General features: G+C 45.0%; 2 protein-coding genes across 2 annotated transcripts in view; one reads left to right on the top strand and one right to left on the bottom strand.

Moving 5' to 3' along the window:
* T265_08416 (hypothetical protein) overlaps positions 1-304 on the bottom strand; it is a gene marked incomplete at both ends in the record, with an annotated part of 10310 nt that extends 10006 nt beyond the window's left edge. Inside the window, one exon of the mRNA XM_009174215.1 lies at positions 200-304. Coding sequence (XP_009172479.1) covers positions 200-304 — 105 coding nt within the window. The remainder of the gene's footprint in view (positions 1-199) is intronic.
* Positions 305-2500: 2196 nt separating this feature from the next.
* The window catches only part of T265_14567 (hypothetical protein), a gene marked incomplete at both ends in the record, with an annotated part of 45457 nt that continues 25720 nt past the window's right edge, over positions 2501-22237 (top strand). Inside the window, 11 exons of the mRNA XM_009174228.1 lie at positions 2501-2601; positions 2644-2849; positions 2893-3331; positions 3427-3511; positions 4260-4522; positions 5842-6126; positions 12501-12738; positions 12781-12882; positions 12923-12995; positions 17944-18306; positions 18965-19257. Of these exons, the coding sequence (XP_009172492.1) occupies positions 2501-2601; positions 2644-2849; positions 2893-3331; positions 3427-3511; positions 4260-4522; positions 5842-6126; positions 12501-12738; positions 12781-12882; positions 12923-12995; positions 17944-18306; positions 18965-19257 (2448 nt within the window). The remainder of the gene's footprint in view (positions 2602-2643; positions 2850-2892; positions 3332-3426; positions 3512-4259; positions 4523-5841; positions 6127-12500; positions 12739-12780; positions 12883-12922; positions 12996-17943; positions 18307-18964; positions 19258-22237) is intronic.

Here is a 22237-nt window from a genome sequence, read left to right as displayed (position 1 = left end):
GCCTCGATCCTGTGTATCAATCCGTGAATCCGTGATTCCGTGACTGATTGGCGAGGATGTGGGCCAATCAAAATCGGGTTCTTTAGCTCCGTGGCTCTCCCCTGTCACGCAAATTTGAATGTGGGTTCGTTGTAGTATACGATGTTTGTCAGTTTGATTGATTCATTTGTAAGTATTGGTGGTGCAAAACCTTGCTTACTGGGCTTTGGCTGATGACCTTTGTTTCTGTTTTCCATCCACAGAAATTGTCGTGAACACCTGCCTTCGGAGAATCACTGTCCCCTGGTGCTTCCATAGCGTGCATATTACATCATAGGCTATCTCGCGCTTAGTCTGAATATAAGGCCGTAGTAATTTCCCTATCATTCGAAGGTCACCACCAAATTTCCGTGCTTTTTGGTATAGCATGGTGGCTGAAACACAAACTCTTATGGGGGTTCGCGCCCCGCTGGCATGTTTTCTGGGATGTCGCGCAACCGTTACAGATATAGTGTGACATTAGGTTGGCCTCAGCAGCTGGTCTATTTGTCAGTTCTTCGGGTGTATCACGCCACATCTGAAGCTGAGTCCTATTTACTCTTCTATCCCCGACGTCGTGGATTGTTCAAGACGGTAACATCTCGAACCATACAGACGTTCCCCCGGCAGTCGGTAACGACAAGCGGACCTTACCGTCAACTGCCCACCTTCCTCAACCCCATTCCACTACTTCCAGGATTCTGATGTTTCTTCTAGTTGACATTCGCGCTTTTCGGGAATTGTCGTGCCTTCCCACTTACCGTTTTCCGTCTAATCATTTCCTGAACGGCACACTAGTTTTTTAAGTTTTCCTCTCTTAGCTCCTTCAGAGCAGCGTGTTACTGACCACAACCCGATTTCCTGATCAACCGGAAGGCGCGGATATCAACCGTATATCAGCGTGAACCGGGACTTGCCTGTGGTTGGCCAAATGGAAGCACGATGAGCTATCAACACCATCGACAGGATCATTTCCCAGTCACCTTTGTCTACCAGCCACTCCTTGGTCGTTCACTTATTACGTTCGGTTAGACCGTTTGTTTGGTATAGTGTCTCCCTTAGCCGCCCGGTGCCCACCTTCTGCAATTAACTCCTAATCACTTCGCTCTCACAGCAAGGCCACTGATCGGTTAGAATCATTTTTTCCACCCCATGGTTGATGCATTACCCCTCCGCTGGTCGTCTTCGCTGGCCGCCTGGGCCCACCAGGACAAGTATTGTCATTATCACGATATATTGATTTCCGCCGGTCGTCACCGGAAAGGGGCCCATTACATCAACGGACCATAACTCGCCGATTTCTGAGACGGGGCTGAGTTCCATGGGATGGGTCGCCCCTGTCGTATTTTCCTTCATTAGTTCGCATCGCTTACAGGACACCACATAATGCATCACCTCACTTCCTATCTCGTGCCAATAGGCCTTCCGCCGAAGTAAGCCTTACGTCCTGGTGCACCCTGTGTTGCAGCTCGTGGCATTCGAAGATCAGCTTCCGTCCTAAGACGCGAGGTATCACGGGCAGCACATCATCAAAATCGGTGGCGTTCCTTGAAATTATGCCAGCTCCACTCAGACTCTGTCTATCGAAGTGACTCTAGAACGTTTCCAATTCCTTGTTTCCCCCCTCGCTCTCAGTATTCCTTCCATCCAACAAGGCGGTTGCAACCTTCCGTAACACAGGATCTTGCCAGTGGGTTTGCACCAAGCTTCCGGAATCCAGTTCGACGATGAGGCTATTTTCACCAATCATGATCTTGGGATCCTCATATTCAGCATCTGGTCTTGACAGCCAATCAGCCAGGTGGTTCTTCTTTTATAGCACTTACTGGATCGTGAAGTCGTACTTTTACAACCGGAGTGCCCAGCGCGCGAGCTTCCCGCGATCTCTGGTGGTCTTGATCCTTTCCATGGGTTTTTGATCGGTCTCGACATGAAATTTTTGTCCAAGCAGGTATGGCCTCCACTTATCCAGGGCCTAGACGATTGCTAAACATTCCCAGTAGTCGAGTACTTCTGCTCCGGGTTAGTCAATCACACGACTGGCATATTCGATAACTCCATTCCTGTGCTTTAGGACTGCGCCGATACCGCGGTCACTAGCGCCTTCTGCAACAATGAACATCCCTCCTATCCTGGGCAGTTTGAGAGTCAGTTGCTGATCCAACTTCCGTGCTTTGACACGTTCGGAAGCCTCACGTCCTCTGGTCCATTCGAATTTTCGATTTCGCCCGAGAAAGTCGTACAGTGGAGCAGCAGTCCTGTTGAAATCCTTAACAAGCCGACAATAGTATGCTGCTCGTCCAAGTAGCTACCTTAGGGTCCGCTTTGAATTGGGATCAACACAGTCCTCGATCTTTGCCAGTTTTTCTGACAGTGGGGTAACCTCTTCCTGACTATGCCCCACCAGTGCTACTGAACTCCTAGATATGTGCCTTAGCTCCATTTATCCACAGACCAGCGTCCCGGGTCCTCTTGAATACAGCTTGATGCTCTGATTCTGAATTGCTGTACACAGCGATATCAACTTTGTACACGACAACACTCTGTAGTCCCTTCGTTAGACGAAGCATCAAGCACCGGAATGTAAATGGTGCCCTCGATAGACCAAACGGCATTCTTCTAAAGAGATATTGGGTGTCTCCAACCGTTCGGAGAGACGGAGAAGGCGCAAGTATTCTTGGATGAGCTGATCAAAGTCATCCCGTCCTTTGGTATGCACTTTGCACCTACAAAGTGTAAGGTCATGCTTGTGGACGTGCAGTCACTGAACACGCCCCTTACAATCCAGGGAGAGGTACTGGAAGTTGTGGAGCGTTTTACGTATCTTGGAAGTTGTCTTGTTGTATGGCTGTGAGACTTGACCTATTCGAGCAGCGGAACTGAGACGTCTTCAGGTGTTCGACAATCGTTGTCTCGGAACCGTAGCTCATGTGGATTGTTGTCGGCGAATCCGTAATGAGGCAGTTAGAAAGCGCGTTTTCGGTTGTGTAACGGGTACTTCCATCAAAGAATGTGTCCAGCACCAGAAGCTGCGTTGGTTGGGACATGTGTTACGTATGCCGAACCATCGTTTGCCGAAGAGAGTGCTGTTTTCCATGCCCAACTCAGAGTGGCGTAAACAGAGAGGTGGCCAACCCTTGACTTGGCAGAGGAGTATGAAGGAGATCACGAAACGCTTGGGTGCTGTCGGTGCTACTCGCCTTCCAGGATGGGGACCGCGTGATCCTCACTGTGCCTGGTTGGAGACACTACAAGATATGGCTGCCAACCGATGTCAGTGGCGTTCTTGTCAGTTTCTATCCAGATTGCCTGAGTGAATGTCTGGAGGTGTAGGCACCTCGGAATGATTGTGGTAAGCTACCACTAAGTCCCTTCCGCGTCCACCTTTATTCTTTTCTTTATAATAAGGCTTTCAAATAAGTCATGGTTGTACGGCAGTGAAGCATCGGTGTTGAACACTGATGTCATGCTGTCGATGATGATGATGAACACCGTTCTCTCCCGGTCCTCCGTCTTGATAGGTGGTTACCAATTTCCGGAACGCAAGCCAAACACCGTGCAAAATCGGGAATGCTGGAGGGAATGAAAAGTCTTCTCAACTGAATGGACAGCTACAACACGATTTACGGTCAGTTCATTCAAACGTCGGAAGTCCACGCAAAATCGGTATTTCCGGTTTGCTTTCTTTACAGCACCACCGGGGGTTGTACGCATTATTAACTTCCTCGACTTTTCCATTTTTCAATATCTATTGAACTTTTTTTTAATGGATAAAGTGGCAGCGGACGGGGTCCGAAAGGTCGAAGACATTCGGACGAGCGGGGAATTTCGTGTTCATTCCACGGTTAGAAGCCAAACGGATCACCATTGCCTGTGAACAGTTCGGAATATTCCTCGATCACGGACTGTACTAATGGCACGTTACAAGAGGGTAGCTTTCGTGCATGCGCCTCGCTCACCGTAACCTTCAAGTTTGACTGCGCGATACTGCGCCACTCTTCCCCGCATTAGGCCAGCCACGGATTCTGTGCTCTTGAGAAAATCTGCCCTCAAAGTTGTCTGCTCTATGTCTGGGCTGATTAGGAATGCGTGCTGCACGGACTTGTCGCCTAAGCGCGTTGAGTGCATTGATAATCCGTCAATTTTCAGTCGATATCCATCCACTACTTTCACGGTTAGCGCGCACGGTTTGCATTGAGCTTCCTTTTCTCTGCGCCTCTGCTATACGCCTGCTCAATCAGGCATTTCCCCTCTTTCGGGCGAGATGGCCCAAGTGGTTAGAGCGCGAATTTACTGACCGGAAGGTCCGTGGTTCGAACCCGACCTCTGCCTCTCGAGTTCTCCTTTCTAGGTTTGGGCAACCTGGTAGTATCCCAGCTCTTGTGCCTCCTTCGTGTGGAATGCCAGCTAGGCACCGAAAGGGTGCTACAGCTGAACGATTTCTGAAAATATGTATCGTAGCCTGTGTCACTGCGCTAACCGCAACCCACTCGGGAAAAGAGGCGTAATCCAAAGTCTTATCATTTACAAGTGGTCGGGTACAACGACTTTGATTCCCGCAGTGGCCAGGCATGCCACACTTGTAGCATCGGCTGGTTCGAGCGTCCCTCCAGGATTCCGTCTTGATGGCTGCAGGCTGTCTGACTAGTTGGTCGACTTTGTTTTTCAGGTCACCCACTGGTAAATCATCCCTCTTCTCCTGCGATTGCATTGGTGCTTTGGCATTAGCGAAATCCAGCTTTGAGAAACGTCTGTCACCACTGAGCTTTTGAACACGTCTTCTGGTACTGGTAATCAGTATTGTTGAGAGTCTAACGTGCGTTTACTCCAGTGGAGTAATCACTACAAGGCGCACTTTGCCATTTGCCTTTTTAATTACAACAATAGGAGCTGTCTATGATGAACAGTTTACTGGCTGGATAACTCCGAGTTGCTGAAGACGAACAAGTTCATTATCCATGGTCGCGAGAGCGGTAAATGGTGCTGCATGCCTTGGTCTGATAATTGGCCTGGCACCGGTTTGGAGCTTGAGGCTTGCCTTGGTTTTGGTACGGCATCCAAGGCCATCTTGGAAGCAATCATCATAATCAAAGGCAGCAACATCAGTGTTGACACTGATGTTTCACTGTCGTAAAGAAGACACCGTAAAGTGTTCTGTGATGTCTAGTGAGGATGAAAATTTCAAAGCACTGTACACATATGGTAAAGATACATTAAAAAATTCAACTTTTCCATCCAAACAAGTCCAAGAATGTTCAAATCGGGGTATTCAGTGGGGTAACAAGTTCCTGAGAAATACACATTGTTGGATACATTACAAGCTTACTTGTCAGTCAGTAGTAGGGTATTGGCAGATGTACTTTGGGCCCGATGATTCGTGGACACAGGTTTTCCTATCAACTTTCAATTGGAACGTGAAATCACCGTGATGTGTGAAGCTGTGTCGTGCTGTAGACGGGTTCGGTTGTTGTTGATGAAAACTCTAAGGTATTCCCTTCGGGACTCAGATTCAACCTGGAATGCTGCAAACTCAAATGTAGACTTCGGACCTTTCTTGTACGGCTGCTTTGTGACTGTATTACTGACTTGACTGTCGACGCTCTTCTGGTTATGGACCTCGTGACTTTTTGGGTGAGGCAGAAACCCATGTGACCCCACCGATAACATAAATGGCACTGGTGCTTTTTAGATGGACAGAAACGTGTCGCTCACCACAAGACCGACACGATGTGTAAGACCTTCTCTCATGTGCAACAGTTGTACGTCTCACTGTCATGACACCACTGGAATCAGTAAGTGTTGACGTGTGCTGTACCATTGCAGTACTTCATGCGAAAGACATCGTGGTATCAGCCTAGTATCCGTCGCACCTAAGGTGCTCTCTGACATTATTTTGCGTAGATTGACGGATTGTCTGGAGCGACAGATTCATGAGAAACAAGCTGGATTTCGCCCTGGTGAAGGACGCATCTACTATACCTTTACCTTGAGACAAATTCTTGAACATCGCCCAACCCTTCAGACGTCCCACGTTGGTCGTTTTTCTCGATTTGAAAGCCTCCGATTTTGTCGATCGTCAGCAACCTTGGCAGTGTCTGGCGATCAAAGGTCTCTGTTATGAATAGAATGTCGATCCTGATTGAGCGCGAGAACAGGAGTGAATAGAGTAGAATTAATAACGCTTTACTTGTCTAAGAATAGACGTACATAAGCTGAAAGTGAAGGCGAAAGCATGGTTAATACAAAACGACAACGTGAACACAAAGAATATTCATGACATTCACCCGGGCCGTTGGATTGTGTGTAGTGAGAGATAGCTCGGATGAATGATTGTGAAAATCTAGTGACTAATGATAAGTGTGGTCATGCTTCTCGATTGAGGGATAGCTCGGATGAATGATTGTGAAAATCTAGTGACTAATGATAAGTGTGGTCATGCTTCTCGATTCCTTGAAATGTAGGACCGCGTACGCTGCTGGAGCCTGGCTAAATCAGAGATGCTAGATTCATATGTATTTGGAGATGCAGGTGCATCGCTCGGACACGAAAGTGAAACGGAAGTATGATCGATGTTATCTTCGATTTTATTGAGCGAAGGCGTGTGCAAGTCAGACAGAAGGGGTGTATGAACACCATTGCCTTCACTAGATGAGGTACACGGGAAATCGTTGACACGTGTGCAATCACCACAAGGAGCGAGATGGCAGACGGATACAGTGCCTTCTTTTCCATCGAGAGAACGAACGTGGGCGTAATGTGGGTTGCAATTTATAAGTTCGACTTCTTCAACGACGGGCTCATACTTTGAGGCACAGTCGAATCTTTTCAGCAAAACAGGACCTGGAATAATTAGGCAAGTTGGTATAGACAAACCAAACGACATTCAAACACCCGTTCATGTGGAGTAGCGTTTGTGGAGACACAGAGAAGGGGCCATATAGAGTGGAGGGCATGTGATAAGGCCGACCCTCATTTACAGATTTGAAGGCGTTTCGTCTTGAGTCTGAGCTGGATTGCGTTCCAGAGTGTCCCGACTTGCCCGTTCCCCATGGGGATTATAGGAAGTTGTTTGGCTGGTGCAAACTCTTCTGTCATATAGGAACGTGGATAGTTCGGCAGATCTGAATGAGAAGCCACGATCCGAATGCGCGTATGCAGGCTTGCCAAACAAAGAGAACAACTCACATAAACATTTAATAAGTGTAGACGCACATGTATCTGTGCAGGGAGAGGCAAACGGTGAACGAGGTAAGGAGATATCATCTTCGAGTAACAGAAAGGGAGGTCCTTTAAAATAGATGCTAATTCGTTCGAATGGTTAAGTTGCTTTGATGAGCGTAGCGGAGGGTGGTTTGGTGGTGGCACAAACCGTACAAACCGTACTTTGTGGTGATATCTGTGACATCTTGGAGGGAAAACGGTAAGTTTCTGGAAAGAACAAAGTGGTGCATGCGAGTAATTCCGGGGTGGCACAAAGAATCGTGATTTCCTTTTAGTTCACCATTGCCGATCACATTGGCGCATAGGTTACACGATTAGGTGTCAGCAACGAGATTGTCTTTTCTAGGTCTGTAACTGACATCGTAGCTAAAGACGGAAAGTTACATTTTCGATCGCTGGACTTTATCGTCCTTTTTATCTTACGTTTCTGCGACACACCATACATAAAAGAAACTGCTGGTCAGTGGTAAGCTTAAAGTGCTTCCCGAAGAGATAATGCTTCCATTTACGTATAGATTCAACGATGGCGGACGCTTCCTTCTCAATAACAGAGTGATTGTTTTTGCTCAGTGTCAGTGTTCTAGGAAAGAAGGCCACCGGTTGGCCGTTGTGAGTCAGAGATGCAGCATTGTCTATGTCTGAGACGTCCCTCTCGACAACCAAAGGTGCGTTGTAGTCAACTGTCACAACCATAGCGTTCTCTAACTCCTTAAGCTTTTCGAAGGACTGTTGCACACGCTCCGGTAAAGGAGAAAGTCCTGTTTCTGACAACCACACTGATTTTGTCAGAGAAGCATGGTATCCATTACGAATAATAACCAAATGTACGAACAAATCGTTGGGACTCAGCATTGTATGGATGAGGGCGTTGACGTATAGGGCTCATTCGCCCTGGATCTCGTTTGATAATTCCTATAGAGATTCCATAACCGAGAAGGCTTATTTTTTGGCTGCTATGATGCTTTTCTTTCAGTTAAGCTTAATTCCATATTTTTTATCACTTCATAGAAAGATTTGAAGTTTTGGTCATGCTCACTCTGGGTGGTCCCACAAATAGTGACGTTGTCGATGTAAGCTAGATGCCACTCAAGTTCTCAGTCTTGCTTATATGGTCAGTAGTACCGTAAAAGTATGCTGCTGCGTTGGCTAAACTGAAGGGAATACGACGGAATTGAAACAGTTCTCCGCGTACACGGTTTGCCTTTCTCACTGATTGGAACTTAATGGTAAGCGCTCAATAGGTCTAAGGTGCTAAAGACAGTATGACGGGAAATTTCTTCAATCGTTTTATCCACTCGCGGCAACGGATACTCGTCTAAGTGTGTGAACCGAATAATGGTTTGGGTGTAGTCAGCTACCATGCGTCTTTCTTGGTTTGACTTTTTTGGCCAGTACTTGAGCCCTCCAGGGAGAATTCGAGGGTTCAATTATACCTTCATCCAGTAGTCGTTTAACTTCAGATCGGATGAATCGTTCATCGTCAGGATTATAACGTCGTGATTTCGTAGCGCTAGGCTTGCAGTTGGGTGAGAGGTTAGCAAAAAGAGGTGTTTTGACTGTAGCAGCAAGTAGACCGCACAGGGCGAATTGACCTCGGTTCCCACCGAACGTGATTTCAACTTTGTTATGTAGACCAAGGAAGCCATGACCTAGCAGCACGTCAGCACATAGATTAGGTACTACCAATAGTTTGATTTTTTGTAAACAGTACCCCTGTAATCGATGGATGCGTAGCAGTAGCCTCTAGTTAAACACGTTAGAGAGGTCTATGCCATGGTTATCACAGAAATGTTAGCATATATCTTCCAGCCATGTTTACGAACCACCAGAGGAGATATGTAACTGCTCGAACTTCATGTGTCTTTGAGGGCCTGAAGCGATATCCCGTTCATTTTTACGCTGGTCAGCGTGCGGCACAAGCAGTTCGGGGCCGCAGTAGTTTGCAAGGAAGATAAAGCAGAATCCGTCGCGCAATTCGAGTATTTTTTGAATCGACAAACACACTGAAAATTGCCTGTTTTGCCACATGATTTACACACTGCTTCTCCCGCGGGTCATTTTGACCGTGGGTACCTGGAACGCAAAAGTACCATATCTGAGATTTGGTTGACGAGAGATATAGAGGTGTAGAATCAGGGGAAATTGAGTGTTAATGGGTAACTGTAGACGTCTAAAGGTGCTACAGCCGCAGAAAATGATATCGCCTGATTATGTGAGTGTGACTGAGCTTGTTTGTGGGCCAGTTCTACTGACCTAGCCAATTCATGTGTTTCGTCGAGAGTGAGTTCATTTTGAGCCAGAAGTCTTTCTGTGATGGTAGTAGACTGAAGTCCGTTGATCAGAGCATCACGTACACTTTTGTTTTGATGGTCAGTGGCGGACACCGCCTTGAAATCACTGTTTTTGGCCAGGGATTTAAGCTTATGAACAAACTGATCAACATCTTGACTGGTGTCTTGTTTGCAAGTTTGTAGAAGTTGGCGAGCATAGATCATATTCTTAGGATGAAAGTACAACTTTTCAAGTGTACTGATAGCGGATTCGTAATCTGGACAGTCAACGAGGTAAGCCTATGCAGATGCATCCACAAAATGGATCAAAGTTTCGCGTTTATTTAGATTACGCGATTCGACGGTTCCCGGAAACATTTGGAAGGTTCGGAACCAATAATTCCAACGCGTGGTTGCGTCAGGAGAATTTGGATCTGTGTTGAAATACTTGGGTCGCAGCTACGGTTCCATTGTGTTTCTAGACAAGTAAATTTTTATGAATAGAGTATCGATCCTAAGTGAGCGCGAGAACAAGAGCGAATAGCTTAGAATGAGTAGCGCTTTGCTTGTCTAACAATAGACATACATAGGCTGAAAGTGAAGCCGAAATTTTGGTCAATACAAAATGACAATGTGAACACAGGGCCGCTTCCAAATTTCTCTCCCTTACGATGGCACTGCATGCGAACTTTTGTGGACGCGTAGGAGTGTAATGGAAGCTCTCGCCTGAGTCCTTTACGTTCAGTTGTGTAAGGCAAGGTTGTCCTCTTTCCCCTTTCTTGTTCAACGTTGTTATTTAAATGCTGCTTGGAACATCTCTGCCTGTGGAAGCTCGGGAGGCGCAATGCTCCCGAGACGTTCCCTCACAGACATTGAATATGCGGGCGATATTGCTCTCCTTGGATCAGATCCTTCCCAAATGCAAACGATTTTAAATAACCCAATTAACTATTCCGCACGGCTCGGTATGTATTTCACACATGCAAAGTGTAAAGTGCTGCTACAAGACTGGGTGGGATCAAGCCCACATATGCTCCCTGGTCAGCCAATCGAAGTGGTAGATAAATTTGTTTACCCGAGAAGCTGTATAAGTCCCGGTGGACTGGCTGGAGATGAGATTGTTTCTCGAATCAGAAAGGCCAGAATAGCTTTTGCCAACCTCCGATACCTATGGCGCCGACATGACGTGAGTTTCTGTCAAGGGAAGAGTTTACATTGGTGGTGTGATCCATACTGCTTTATGGATTATAGACGTGGCGCCTACGCGCAAAAGGCATACGGAAGATCTCAGTACTTGATCATCAGTGTCTCCGAAGTACTGGTGACGTCTGATGGGAACATCGCATTAGTACTGTTAAGCTGCGCCAAATAGTTTTAGGAAGAAGGAACTCTCCCGCGATATTTGAATTACTCACGCCCCATAGATTGGGCTGTTTGGGACATGTACTCCACGTGCCAGAAGTCCGTCCGCCTGACAGAGCTCTTTTCTCTCAACCCTCTGCTAAGTGGAAGTGACCGAGGGGTGGACAGCGTATGACCTGGCAACGAACGACAAAAACACTGACCAGTAAACTTAGTCGGGTGGGCGACTGCCACCTCCCTGGATGAGGACTCCGGGACTCAAATCACCAGTGGTTATTGTTCGTTGGTGGAAATGGCCCAATCGCGCAGTCAGTGGCGCTCGTGCATCAAAGCTATTGCCTTCAATGCGTAACTACCCAATTTTCGAACAAACTGAGCACGCCTTATCTTTCAAGGCTTGGTTTCGTATCCCTCTTTCCCGTTTTCTGGTGATCGAAACTGTAACAGCTGGAACCAGTGTGCCTATGTCACATGGTTTATAGCTGACAAATTGAAATTTGCGGTGGACTCATTCTGGAAACTATCCTCGCAACGGCTCTACCATGAATTGAATGTGAGATCAGATGCTCGTTCGTAGAGAAATTCGGTAACAGTTGCTGTGATAAAATTGGCAAAGGACACTGAACCGCCAGTTTGAGATGGAACTGATATCTGAAGATTGATAACTTGAGTAAGAGACTGAATAAATCACAATTTCGATTGCTCGAACTGCGCTTGTTGCTGTTGGAGGACTTTTTTTCAAACCCTCAACTAAAATTGATATGTTTGAGTTCGAATTAGGTTCCTCTCGCCATTTGTTGTGGTCTCGTATCAAATATCAAGTACTTGAATAAGTACACACAATATGTACACATTTTGCACGCCGAAGTAGTGTCAGAACTGCATCAGTGTAACGGTGAGCCATGTCCAGCTAATGGTTAGAACCAGCGCAGAATATGATGTCTTCTGCTTCGGATCAAACATTATTAGGTGCTCCGTGCACTCATGATACATTTTACGAGAGTAAATCCACTCACGACTGGAACCCAGTAACCTATGATTCCCGAAAGGGTACAACATTAATCTTCGGACATATTAGGACGACGCCATCAGAATGAATCCATCTTTACTGAATATGTTGACCAGGTAAATTGTTTACTATACGCGACTCCTGTGAAATTCGTCCGTTCAGTACATGAATATGGTGACTTTGGTTATTGTACTACTTTGATTTTCGCATTCAAAATCTTTTATATTCACCACTGTGCTGTTTACTATTTCAGCTAATATAATTGTGCTGATCGGCAAACAAGGTCTATCGGACTGTTCACAGATTCTGATTGTATTCTACGCTCAACTGGAACCCGACTACTGAACATAACAAAATGTATTTCTAAAATGGGACAGTACATCTAGTGTCATTTACTGGATATTTTATCGTCGTACTTCTCTAATTTTCTGGTTTGGATATAATGATTCTTACACCACTGGTACTCTCCTAGTAGCACTTCGCCAAAATTCACCAACCATACATAATGGATACTGATGTGGAGAAACTGACAGATCTTTCTGCCGTTCTGCGGGTGAACAAAGAAATTGAAGACTATGAAGTCAGCCCTTCGTATTCCCTCTTGACTTGTCTGCATATAGATCTCCCTTGAACAGTCGATCAAAGCGCTTACCTCTAAACGACAAGAACTGGATAAGCGTGGTACAGAACTTGGATGCTCGTTGTATGTTTTTTCACGCACTTCACTTTTACTGTACCGCAAGACCTGATTTTACTGTTCTTCAGTCCAATGCCAAGAACTTATCTGGTATGATTGGATTAGCGTCAGAGTTGGCCATGGAGCTGAGCGGAAAAATCCGTCAACTTGATTTGGTCAAGGTAGATTTGGCAGACTAATACTTTTACCTTTATCTCTGCAAGAGTCGAGTAATGAACTGTGTCTCCAAACTCGATCACATCATCAAACTGAAGCAGTGTGCCAAAGATGCACAGTCGGCCCTAGATCAGGAGCGTTTCGAAGAAGTACTGCGTCGTATTCTTTTTTCATTTCTCCATTCTGAAGGCAGCTGCACATGTCAGTATATATCTGAACACCGAGCCATCCTTATTACAGCTGACCTCGCAGATAACATCTGGTAAGTTCTGAAGCTTTTTTTCTCGGTAGGAACGCTTTATTGAGATCGTATTCCCCGTCCAGTTTATATTTCATATTTGTTTTCAAGGCGACGTAAATCGCCTTTAGTTTTTTACTTTGAATGACAAGCCGCTTACGAGGTATAGAAAGAAGCCCCTTTTGTAGTTGTGTCGCATTCAAAAACTGCATGTCTTGCAGTGACTTCTTGTGTGTTCCAAGCAAATGCTGGCGCTTTTTTCTCGAAAGAGCATTGTGTTGAGAGAGCTTTCGACCGAAGAGGTGTGAATTTTTCGGGTCTGAGCATTCTGCGTTTGTATCCTCAGTTGTCGGATTAAGAAAAATAGAGAGCAAATATCCTTGTTGGACACAGCTGCTTGTAGAAAAACTTTTATAGCCTTCTCCGTATACTTATACACCCACAATCGTGCGCACACTAAGCGCGTAGGACATACATGTCTTTCTGGCTTGTACGGAAAAACCTATCATCTAACATAATCCGAGCCAGACTAGCAGCGATTGTGAGATGCCTGTGCGCCTGTCGGTCCTTGACCATCTGATGAGTATAAATATGTGGTTCACACAACTTCATCTAGTATGCAATCTCGCTTGATTTTATCGGTCCGTGTATCCTCATTCTGTTATAAGACAGTGTGTATGTTAGTGAGGAATGAGTGTCAAAGCTGAGGTTGATGTCTTATAATGATGACGATGCTGGTGCTGATGCGAGACAATCTAATGATAGATGGTGTAAGACCTCTCTACAACGGAGTGTCAAGCTAATGGTTCTGACCGCCATACCTCCAGCATCCTCTTTGAAAGGACAATCGTTCACCCCATCCTTTTGGCTGGGATAATCTTTTCCCCATGAAAAGCCGTTTGACATGCGGTGACTGAGGATTTTACCTATATCTTTAATAAAACCAGAGGTAGGTTGCCGGTACCAGTTGCTCGGGGGCGTTTGCTGAAGAGACCGCATATGCATGTGGAGCCGCCCGATATCCAAAGTTCATCGTCTTTCAATCAATCAATCAATCAATCAATCAATCAATCAATCAATCAATCAATCAATCAATCAATCAATCAATCAATCAATCAATCAATCAATCAATCAATCAATCAATCAATCAATCAATCAATCAATCAATCAATCAATCAATCAATCAATCAATCAATCAATCAATCAATCAATCAATCAATCAATCAATCAATCAATCAATCAATCAATCAATCAATCAATCAATCAATCAATCAATCAATCAATCAATCAATCAATCAATCAATCAATCAATCAATCAATCAATCAATCAATCAATCAATCAATCAATCAATCAATCAATCAATCAATCAATCAATCAATCAATCAATCAATCAATCAATCAATCAATCAATCAATCAATCAATCAATCAATCAATCAATCAATCAATCAATCAATCAATCAATCAATCAATCAATCAATCAATCAATCAATCAATCAATCAATCAATCAATCAATCAATCAATCAATCAATCAATCAATCAATCAATCAATCAATCAATCAATCAATCAATCAATCAATCAATCAATCAATCAATCAATCAATCAATCAATCAATCAATCAATCAATCAATCAATCAATCAATCAATCAATCAATCAATCAATCAATCAATCAATCAATCAATCAATCAATCAATCAATCAATCAATCAATCAATCAATCAATCAATCAATCAATCAATCAATCAATCAATCAATCAATCAATCAATCAATCAATCAATCAATCAATCAATCAATCAATCAATCAATCAATCAATCAATCAATCAATCAATCAATCAATCAATCAATCAATCAATCAATCAATCAATCAACCAACCAATCAATCAGTCAGTCAATCAATCAATTTAGCTGCTGTAAACCCTGTACCACAAGTGCGATTATTACATTTTTCATCTATGGAAAGCGGGATGGTGCGGGGCATATATCAAAACCTTGGAGGCGATCGCATGTTCAGCTAGTTCTGGAACTGAATGACTACGTATTGAAGGCCAGAGTTTTGATGCACTAGCGCCGCCGACTGTGCGATTGGGCCATTTCCGAAAGTGTTCATCGTCCTTAAATGTATCGGGAATCCGGCTGAGCAACGGCAGACGGTAATAAGTCGAAATATTGGTAGCCCGAGTGTGTTAATTTGCTGTTGACCGGGCAGCTGGTCTTGCGTGGCTCGGCAATCGACTGACGAACGTTTCGTCGACAGTGTGCGTTTGGATGGGCACGTCCTCCAGGTCTACGTGTGTCTGTATAGTTTCTAAAAGACATTTTACTATCTCCAACGAGGTTGGATGTTTGTGAATTGGCTTGCGTGCGATTTGATTGTTTTTACTCTGAATTTTTGTTGCATAGAGGTCTTATTCGCTCTCACTTGATTGATTCATTGCCATGTCTTTGTTCCGGTAATCCTACTTCTTTTATTTCTGCTGATCTATTAGCGCGTCCTTACCTTTACTTTCGGTCCGACTTCACTCCACTTGCGTCCAACTTTATGCTTACTTTTAGTGGTTTTTTTCATTTGCAGTTTGCTTGATTTTCAGAGTTTCAGCAGTACCATAAGGCACTATTCTGTTTTACGTAATATGCATTTGTTGTTCTATTCGACCTCCTAACTTGTTGGTTCATTTTATGCTTGGTGGTGTTGGCTTTGTTAGGTTTGATTCTCTCCGCTGAGTTTTGCGTTCGCTTAGTACCTACCCTGAATACATATGTAGTTCTGAGCTCAATAGTCCCGGAGTTCTTTCGTCTTGGTTACTTAGTAGAACTCAATGGATTTGTTGATAGATTTACACATAGATTCACCTTCTTCGTTTGTTCTTTCTTGGGTAAGTATATGGACTTGAGTCCAGTTGAATTCCTATCCTTCTTGATCTTGATTTGCGGAAACGCCTGGACAGGCCGCTCCCTTTAACAATGGCTTTCGTGTAGTCTGATGGATAGTTTCCCATCCATTTATCCCGCTAAGGGTTTGCCGCAGTCCTTGAAAATGATTTTGTATATAACCTTGACTTCCTTGGTTTCTAGTCCTCCGTTTGGTTTTGATTATGCCTTCCTCGGTGTGTTCCGAGGCCACGATTCTTGAAGCCATCTCCGGAATATTCTTGGTACGTGGCAGCGTAATTCTTGCGTTCTACCGGCATTGTTAATCCACCTGAATTTCATTGTTTAGGTAAAAGCTTAGACTCAGTGTTTCAGGGTTTACTCTCTTCCGCTGATGGATGTGCTACTTTTGTCATTGGTGGTACCGCTCGCCGGTAGCACTTCTGGACGTATCACACTCACAGCTTCGAACATTTTCCACGCGATAAGGACATTCCCCTCGTTTTCCATTTCCTAAACTTTCTGGACCCACCATTCTTCTCCATCAGTAGTGGTAATCTTTTTCACTTGGCGTCTAACAATCCGGTGACTTGTGCCATTTTGCCGAACAGCTAGAATGCGCCCAGCCTTCTCCAAACTCCACGGGTTTGGTGCGGCATTTTGAGACGAACCCAAAGCAGCATGCCAAATATGCTGCGAACAGTGCTCTGTACCAGACGTTTATATCAGTAAATAGAGTTGCAGAGAGAAACGTCAGTGGATGGCTTTGCTAGACTCACCTTACAATGGAGTCCGAGAGATTTCCAGTGGGTTTGTTGAGGTGTGGGCACCCTGTGGGCCCCGTAAAGCTCAAAGAAAAATAGCGACATGTGAGCACATAACGGAAACCTATATAGGTTTTCCTGGAGGAACGGCCAGTGTTTCAGGGCGCTTTTGACTGTTAAAGCTTTTGAGGTTTTCCGTACTCCTTGATTTACGGTCCTGTGAGTGTATATGGGAAGCTCTGTAGTAGTCCATCAATTTTTCTACAAATAATGGTTTATGACCTCTCCATTTCTATCCTATTTCGTAACCAACAAGATAATGAGACGAGCGCTAGAGGGTGTTCGAACAGTTTCTGACAAAAACCTTGTCCACATGAAATATGTAGAAAGCGGAACAAAGTCGCATGTGTTTTTGGATGAGCCGACCAAGTTCGTCCCATCCTTTGGCCCTATTCTACAAAGGGTAAAGTCGTGGTCCCTGACACAAGTCACCAGTTTAATGTTGTGTTGTTCCGTCACGAAGAGACTGGACCTTACCGTGGTGTGGCGGTTTGTGCACCTCGGCGACCCATTGAGCTATACTGGGGAGTGTCCGCACGATGCTCACAGAGTCTCTCATACCAGGTTGGTCCATGGGTAGAGGTCCGACGAACACAGTCTCCTGGCCGTCCAGGTTGGGGTTGGAACATGTAGGGCGAGGTGTTCCGTAAAATAAAGGTAATGTACTTGCATTTCCAGCCGAACACCGCTGCCTTGCGGTTAGGCTTTTGAGCCAAAGGCTTTGTTTGAGGACCCTAATCAACCTTCTGTCTAGGTGTGGGCGCCCTGGCAGTATCCCAGTCCTCGTACAACCATGGTACGGCAGTGAAGCATCAGTGGGAACACTGATGTTGCTGTCCTTGGTGATGATGATGATGAACATAGAGCTGCCTTCAGCCTCAGGAGTATACGAGTATGTACCTCAATTCAGGGTCATCGCGCCTCTGGTACCGATGATACCCACCTGGTCTGATCAACAACGGCGTTGAATTTCTCAGTTGGTACCTGTCTAACCTGTTTGTGTATATTTAAAAAAGAGACCATTTCAGAGAACTGGGGTGATTCGAAAATACTGCTCATTTTCAAAAATTCAACTGCTTCCGACTCAGACAATTCGACTTTAACATAAATTTGACTACACACCCCTCTAGGCTAACGCGAATGAAAGGTGAAAGCACTCGTGTGACGACTTTTTGGGATCTGTGCGATTTTGTGCTGCTAAAAATTCCGCTAATTTTTGTACCTTTTCCTTCCACATTCTGACATCTCCCATCCTATCTATGTATCTTTTCCACAAGACAAAGCTGCACGAGATTCTGTCACCGTGCTTAAACAATGTCGAGAACAGTTGGTAGTTCTCACCGAACAGCGCTTTACCCAAGCGTTGCAGAAAAATGATGCGACTGCAGTCGAGCGATTCTGCAAATTGTTTCCCCTTATTGGACGGCGAGAGGAAGGTTTACAGCGTTTTGGCGGCTATTTGTGTACCCGTATCACCAAACACTGTGAAGGTTTGATTGGTTTGTCGGAGTTGTCAGACGACCCGAGAACAACGGACCAGGTGAAGCGAACGATGATCTGTCTGGATTTGTTGACGCAAATAGTGGAGTTCATTGCTGAAACGGTTCGAGATAACCAAGTCTACGTGGAGACATATTTCGGTAATTTTTCCTATTCGTTTTAATGCGGTTTTGGTGTGGTCTGTCGGCATAGTACGCATCGATTGAAGTTGAGTTGCGGTTTATCTCGCGAGTTTTTCTCTCAACCTAGCCAGCACTTTCACGAAATTGTAGTTGGAAAATGATGACATCACCATTACACCCTCTGCAGGCTTAAGTGTACCACCCTTTGGGTAGATCTTATTCAGAGCCAGTAAATGGAACGGCTGGTTGGCTTAAACCTTGATATCTGGACTATTGTTCTAGGCGAAACATTAGTGGTTTTCTTGCGGCACATCAGCTGGGGAATATAGACTAGAAATTGAGGTTGAATCTCAATTAAGTGGCCCGTCAACACCAACATAATTCACCAATGAATGTTTGTCACAAAACTGCGTACCATATGGCGTTCGGGTAGGGAATAAAGTGGATGGAGATTATCGGATTAGGCTTACTTGATGAGCTCTCAGCTTTCCTTTTCAAATGCTGACGAAGCATCCTTTCTGACTCAATTATTTTTCAAGTTTTACCTAATCATCATTCTTAATTTACTAGGACGAATTTTGGGAGCACCGAGTCCTGGTTTCACTTGTTACTACCACTCATTACAGCAACTTCCCGGGCTCATTCCACCGTTTTTCTTCTCTTCATCTTCATCTAGGTCCTGGTAACCTCCTGGCAATCGCCACCCCAATTCAGGGTGTGTGCGATGAGTTCATAAACCGGATAATTCGACGTTTTCGGACGCAGTATCGTCTAACTGAATTGTTCCAGATCATCCAGAATTCATCCACATCTATGAGCAGCGGCAAGTCTCAAAGTTTAGCCAGCGCGGGCTCCCAAGAAGGGCTACAATTCGAGAGAGTTCTCTCTCTGGAGCCGATAATTTCTGAAGTAGTCTTACTGAATACTCGCACGGAGCTCTACATGCGTTTTATGCGACGCCACGTTGTTGTAAGTCATCGTTTTTGTGGCGAATCTTTTCATATCTGTCCAGTTTTCCCATCAACTTTTAATTCCTGCCTCGTACTAACCCTGGATTCGACGAATAGCCACCGTATCTTTTTACTCTTCTTTGGCCCTCTCGCCGATTTACGCAAAGTCACTTTCCATCTGTGTGACTTTTCGCTTATTCTCCATACCTTATTAACTGCGGCCCACAGGACGCCCAGTCGGCGGTGGGTTTCACTTCACAACAAATGCGGGCAATCAGTGGGTTGAGGTCAGCTTTTTAGATTTTCCTAAACTACATCATAGTAATATGTTCAAACTTCTCTGAGCCTACATCTTACTAAACCAGTCTTTAAAACGACGTCGGTGTCTGTCCGAACATTTTCCGATGCTGGTCACAGACATTAACCAAAACGAGTGATCCAGGATGTAGATGTTTTGATTAATGTTGAAAAGCATGGTGAAATTCTTTCTTTTGCTGTGACTGTAAAGACTTTTTCCTTCTCGGAATTCGGGCACGTGTTCAAGTAGGTATTTCTGAAGTGCACATCAATAAAGGACTGCAAAAAATGCTAAAAATGGTTAACTATGCACAACTATGAAACGCAAGGACTGAAGTAGCATCAGGTTACTCAAACCGGTACAGGAATAGTCGGTGTTTCCGGTTTAAGCTCGCATTACCATCAAAGGTTCATCTCGAATTCATGGTGATGTTTTAGTTTTCCGACCAATTTCATCCTTAAATGTTGTTCATATCGCTTGACATTAAGAAGTAGTATTGCGGTGCATGATTTGTTGAAATCCATACTACTCAGATGCACCAAACTATTTAAAGGAATAAGTCGCAATTTCGAACATCTTGTGTGGTTCACTGTATTTTAGGAATCCAAACCAGTTGTGTCGTAACTGGGCATATTTGTCCTTTCCCTATCCATTTTGTTGGCTAGTTTCTGTTTTGGCAGATTGGTTTCCTGAGGCATCCTTTCCGTCCATAATCCGTCCTTTTGTGTTGATGATTCACTCCTTTGAATGGGCCTTAGTGGAGGCTCTCGGAAAAGCCATTGAAGTTTCGGTATCAAAGGTAATGGGCACTATCGTCAAGTGATGACAAACACGAGGATCAGCTTCAGTGTTGGCTCCTTTTCTTACAGCGAAATGTTTTAAACGCTTGGTCCTTTTTGGAGGAAACGTATAACTCTCATCTCGGGAAACTACTATTCTACTAGCAGGTTAAAGTGAACGGACAGTCGTGAAGTCAAAGCCATGGGATCCAAACGATGTGCTAAAAATTATCCATTCATATTGCAACGGCTGTTCAATTCTGATGAGTGCGACAGTCGTATGTTTAGCTGCCGCCTATTGAAGAAGTATCTATTTTCATTTTCGAACTCTTTTTGTGTGACAAGCGGACTTGGCAACGGTCAAACAGAGTGTTGGGGATCTTCCTACCTACCTGGTTTGGATCCGTCTGATTCTTTCTGTACGTCGTTAGGAGCCCCACATGGCGAGGCACGTAACGGATCCCGGTGGCGAGCATGCTGTCACTTCCTAGTCTGGTTGCCTACCTGAAATGTGTCTTTCGTATATATGGTGGGCTCGTGTTTAGTGAGCTTCTCAAAGCACGTTTTGTCTCTCCTCCTGATGGCGTCCTACTTTGATATGATGCTCAACTGCGTCAGATGCCTTTATCTCGTTGTTTCAAGATGTAGGTACCATGGTGCTGATAGTTTTCCATACGGGTAGCGTTCATTTCTACTGTTTACCAGGAATTCTTTCTCATCGTTGTATGACGATTAAACACCATTGTTTATTGTTGATGTATCGCGGACTGATGGGCCAATCGGTCTGTACTGTTGCTGGTTCGTCGTTCGAGGCGTCGTGCTTTCCGCTCACACCACTCGATCGCGAACATATTCACCTATTCAGACGTAAAAATTCAGATGCATCCAGCGTGCGCTGGTGGAGTAGTGGTGACCTGCTCGACTTGTATGTCAGATGTGCGGGATTCAGAACCCCGGCACGGCCAAGGATATGCACTGCTGATGAGCTGTAATAACAGTGAAACATGTTCAGTGCTTCTCCCAGAATGACAGGAAGACGATTGTTCAAACGACTGTCATGTGAGTGTGCTTTCTAAAAAATCCCACAACCACCAATACCCAATTGCTGTTGATGACGGCTACACTTCACATATAGCGGTAACGATGAAATAGATTCTTGGACTTGTTTGCACAAGGGGTGTATCGGTTGAGTATTCTGACACGACTGGAACTTTGACATTTTGGAGTCAATTGTGGTACTGCCTTCAGGATGTACCGTGGTTTGTGTGTGCGGCAACGCGCTCTTACAGACACCTGTCTCTTCCTCTGATGTAGATGTGTTCCTGCCTTCTACTTTGTCTGCAAATCAGATGGCTTGAAGTGGGGAGAAACGTGATCATGGAAGAGTCACTACCAGCCTCTAATGCCTGTGGGGTCGAAGTGCTCCCTGGGCCTCCGCTCACAGATTTAGAGTACGCAGACGACATAGCTCTTCTGGGATCTGACCCCGTGGCAATGCAAACAATACTAAATAATCTAAATAATTCTGCCTTGCGGTTTGGTATGCGCTTCACACCTGCAAAGTGTAAAGTGCTACTGCAAGACTGGGTGGGCTCGAACCCTAGCCTCATGCTTGCGGATGAACCGATTGAGGTAGTAGACAAATTCGTTTACCTGGGCAACTGTATCAGTCCCGGTGGTCTGGCGAAAGATGATATTTCCATCCGTATTGGGAAGCTTTTGCGAACCTACGTCACCTGTGGCGTAGGCGTGACATCAGTTTCTCTGTCAAGGGTCGAGTTTACAATGCTGCGGTGCGCTCCATATTACTATATGGATCAGAAACCTGGCCGCTGCGCGCCGAGGACGTCAAAAGACTTTCAGTGTTTGACTACCGATTTCTACGGAGCATTGCCCGAATCTGGTGGGAACACCGGATCAGC

Source organism: Opisthorchis viverrini, assembly GCF_000715545.1.
Source record: "Opisthorchis viverrini unplaced genomic scaffold opera_v5_220, whole genome shotgun sequence".
Classification (NCBI taxonomy): domain Eukaryota; kingdom Metazoa; phylum Platyhelminthes; class Trematoda; order Opisthorchiida; family Opisthorchiidae; genus Opisthorchis; species Opisthorchis viverrini.
The sequence above is the reverse complement of the archived record's forward strand: the minus strand, read 5'-3'. Positions and strand labels throughout refer to the sequence as shown.